Raw genomic sequence first — 4248 nt, 5'->3', positions numbered from 1 at the left:
TTTTATGTTTTTGCGTATGGATTTTAAATATATATTATTTTGTATAATGCATACTTGCTCTACAACATTTGCTTGTAAACTAAAAAAACTGTTTTCTATATTTTTAAAAGAGAAAATATTTAGTCTATAATATAACATGGACATATGTATTGACTATATATAGAAGTTGAGTGTTATTTTAAAATGACATATATATAGAGGTTTTTCGACCATTACTTCACTGGCACAAAACATTTATAACTGTAAATATCTTCTTTTAAAAGCAAAACTAATAAAAACGTGTACAACAAATGTATTTTGATATATATTATATGCATCAAGTTATAAAGGTTGGAAACATTGCAAAACTGTTTGGAGCAAAGTTTTTAACTTCACGATCTTCATCTTGACGTCAGTTCAGTGTCGGCCCTGGCCACAAGCAGAAGAAGCATGGGCTTCCAGCCAACACGATAATAAGTATTTTCGCGGCCACATATTTATAAAAAATGACTTCAGCGTAGTGGTTCTAAGAGAAATTACCAGTGTTAGAGGTGCTGGGTTCGATTACCCCTGACTGCATTCATTTATTTTGGCTCCAAATATAAAATAGGACACGTGTCACTTCCATAACGCACGACTTGATGATGTGGCTTCACGGGAGGAGAGAAGCGAACATTTCATATATATAGATAGATACATAATACATCCAAAGCTTTGGCATGTTCAGAAAAGTTATTAAAATATTTTACAAAATAATAAAATGTCTGCATGCAAATCAGAGCAGAAGCGATATAACATTCACATTTCGCAATGGCAAGGGTCATATTTACGCATATCGCCTCCCCTGGATATTCCCTTTTCTATCTGATTTTTTTTTTGGTTTATTGCCCTTTTTGTTTCTAATTTAAATTCTTGCTATTGTGAAGAGTGAAGACCGAAGACTATGAAGTGGAAATATGCCACACTAATTATTATTATTACTTAAATAATCAACTAAAGCACTATCAAGTAGTTAAAGTATTTTAGTTTTATGGAAAAGAATTAGAACTAACCCGTGATGGTTTTAAAGCAGTGGTCCAAGAGATTACAATCATTTTTTTTGCTTATTCATTCAACCATAAAGATGCAGTTTTTACTATAATCTCATATATTTGGAATATTGTTGTTAGTCAAATTATCGTAGTTTTTTTCTTCCTTATAATGGATAATTGTGAGATTCTTGTCAGCATTTTTATAACATTTTCTACTCTTTATTTTGTATAGTATATGTACTGCATATCTTAAACTATAGCAAATCAAACAAATTGCAAAATTCGTCATTAGGCAATATGCAATGATTAAGGGTTAGAGTTTGATTTGGTTTCATAAGTGTTATTTGTTGGGACAAATAAAAATGAATATTAGTCATTAGGCAATAGGCAATAGGCAATAGGCAATATGCGATGATTTAGGTTTGATTTGGTTATATAAGTGTTATTTGTCGTGGAAGCACCAATGTTTAATGGTTAAAGTTTAAAGGCTTCTACATTAGCTCTGGGAATCGAATTCCAAACTATGTAGTTTCTTTCGTATCATAGGATACAATCTTTTAAAAGTTCTAGAGTACTATAGGTAGAACCGTTCGTTGTGGTCGTCTGTTTTGGATTGAGCTTGACGAGTATATCTTACATGCAAAACCATGTTTTGGAAAGAGGTTCATCGTGGAATCATTATCCGTGGAACTGTTTATCAATATCGCATATGTCGCAGGTAGTCAATGATGTAACGTGTACTATGCAGTATCTAGTGTTAAAAAAAATGTTCTTTATCGGGGGAAATACATATGAATATCTATGCCTAATAAATACAGTGCAAGATAGTATTTGTTACTATAAGCCCACAAGCCCAGTAGACCTATATATTAGTGTGCTAACGAGCAACGCTTACGGTTGAGATCTTCGGGTACTACACTCTCGTTTCAAACTTTCAATTTATCTTCTCTTTATACAACTTGTCAAGTTGAAAGTTGAAACTACCTTATTGCATCTTGTTTTCTGAACGAAGATAAAAGCTTAAACTTGTGGTCGGAGGGTTACTTATCACGCGGCGGCGTACGAAGTAGAAGATACTCATGAAGACAAAACAAGAATCAAGAAACAGATATTGTCCAAAGTTGACAGTGAGGAGTGATACCTCCCTTTTTTTCCGCAACATTTTTTCTTCCATAACTTAAGCTAGATGAAAATCAAATCAATACATAAAAATTATATAAAAAATGGAAAAAGGCATAAGAGATCATGCCTCACTAGTGTACAACAATGCAGAAACAATAATACAATTACAGACAGTACATAATTTACATGAAAATAAAATTAAAATTAAAGGGACAATACTGTGAATTTTTTTTTTCAATTCCCTCTATGTGGCTAATTGACTGGTCATGTTAGCCTTTTATACTGCTTCGGTTAAAATAAAGTTACCGACCTCTATTGTCGCCTCTCTGGTTCCGTGGCAAGAGTAAACTGCGTGGAGAAGCATGGGATCTGGAAGATGATGCTAAGTCGCTTGCATCCATATCGATAAACCTAATATGATGGTTTTGTCCTCGCCATGAATCTAACTCCGGTACACCGTCGCTCAGAGAATCATCTGAACTGTAATCTTCTTCTTCATCATTAGCAGCTCCTCTACGCGGCTCTATGACATAATCTCCCAACACAACAGCACCTGGAGTCGACGACATAACCGTGCTTATCACGTCTCTTCTGTCTCTCTCCCTCTCCAGCCTCTTCCATTTGGTCTCAAGAGCTGGATCAATGGCCCTAGGGCAAGCATGCGGGTGTTTCTCCTTCATGTGTTTCTTGAGCTTCTTGAAGTTTCCTACAAAGGAACAGGTCTCCTGCATACAAGTCCGTCTCTTGGAGTTGAAATGAACCCGTGCGTCTTCCACAACGGTCCAGCCTTTCACTTGACCTCTGCACAGCGGACAGAGAAGCTGGGCCTGTTCCGAGTTTCCGTAAGATTTCCTGTACTGGTCAAGGCAGTTGGCGAAGCGGCTGCTTGTAGCGCACATGTAAGGACGGCATCCTTGGTGATAAGACGAACAGAGGAGAAGAACAGCGTTGTGTGGAGACTCCAAACATACTGGGCAAGTTGAGCCTGACCATTGTTTCTTGCAACAAGACGGTGGTGATGGATAAGGAGCAGAAACGTGAGCCCTACGATTCAGTTTCTTGATTTTCCCCATTCGTGATCAATCAAAACCTATTCAACACAAGAGACCATGTGAATAAGCTCCATCATACATAATGATACTTAGTGTAAGCTTTCTTCAAGGTTCAATACATAAGAAAAGAGCAATGATCAGCCATTGACCACAGATCCGGATCCGAGAATCTGACTCACCAAGTAATGCATACGCTATATGACTACACTTTATACGCAGATCAGATCATCAATGCTAAACGCAGCGTTTTGATCTGCATATTAGTATAAGAGACAGAATCATACAGTTCAATGTTCGAACAACGCACTAATATTAATTAATGTTCATCACGGATCCGAGAATCTGACTCAGGAAAGTCATGCGTAAGCTATAAGACGACGACTACACTTTACTTTCTACTCAAAACACACGATTAGATCCAAAGACAATGCGAAATTCCAGATCTGAAGTAGTGATTCTGGCAATTTCAAAATCAATAATTCACACAGCATTCATCAAGTGGCAGCAACGCAGATCTTTTCATAAAAGATCGAGACGAATCATACAGTTCAATGTTCGTCACCATACAAACAACGATTCATGATCTTCGCTCTAATGGAATCCTAATCAGGAATCTAAGATGGATCTCTCCCCCGAAATGGAAGATCGGATACTTCTTCTACAGCGAATCTTATCTAGAAAATTTCGAGAACAAAATGGCGAAATTTCAACAGTACAATAGATTGACGGATGCGGAGAAGGCGAGAAAGGTAAAAGTACCGGAGATAAGCAGATGAGGTCACGGTGTTTGCGTTTGCCGGAGAGAGCTCCGAGCTATTGCTTGTATACGAAAACAAAAAGTCGTTTTTGTTTATAAACTCAAGTCACGGTTAGATTCCAAGACGCAACCGTTTTCTCATCCACATTATCGTATCATAATGGGCCTCAGGCCTTTTCTGTTTCCACTCATTAAGGATTCATTAAACTACTTGATCGTTTAGTAAGAATAGTTGTTTGATTAGAATTTAATGTTTAGACAAAATTAAACACCTCGTATACACACACATATGATGGTAGTTTTTTTT

At 36.7% G+C, this 4248-nt stretch overlaps 1 protein-coding gene across 2 annotated transcripts; it reads right to left on the bottom strand.

The window, feature by feature from the left end:
- Positions 1 to 2197: 2197 nt before the first annotated feature.
- Positions 2198 to 4038, bottom strand: LOC106296990. 2 transcript variants are annotated; one of them, XM_013733262.1, is made up of 3 exons: positions 3944 to 4024; positions 3364 to 3437; positions 2198 to 3222 (listed from the first exon to the last, which is right to left on the bottom strand). In XM_013733262.1, exon 3 carries the CDS (start codon positions 3203 to 3205, stop codon positions 2435 to 2437), a length of 771 nt encoding a protein of 256 aa, XP_013588716.1. In that variant the 5' UTR covers positions 3206 to 3222; positions 3364 to 3437; positions 3944 to 4024; the 3' UTR covers positions 2198 to 2434. The 2 variants fall into 2 exon arrangements, with proteins under 2 accessions (XP_013588716.1, XP_013588714.1); XM_013733260.1 differs by lacking the exon at positions 3364 to 3437 and having other exon boundaries at positions 3944 to 4038.
- Between the last annotated feature and the right edge of the window lie 210 nt (positions 4039 to 4248).

Source organism: Brassica oleracea, chromosome C6 (assembly GCF_000695525.1).
Source record: "Brassica oleracea var. oleracea cultivar TO1000 chromosome C6, BOL, whole genome shotgun sequence".
In the NCBI taxonomy this organism is placed as follows: Eukaryota; Viridiplantae; Streptophyta; class Magnoliopsida; order Brassicales; family Brassicaceae; genus Brassica; species Brassica oleracea.
This window is presented reverse-complemented; position numbering and strand designations above follow the sequence as displayed.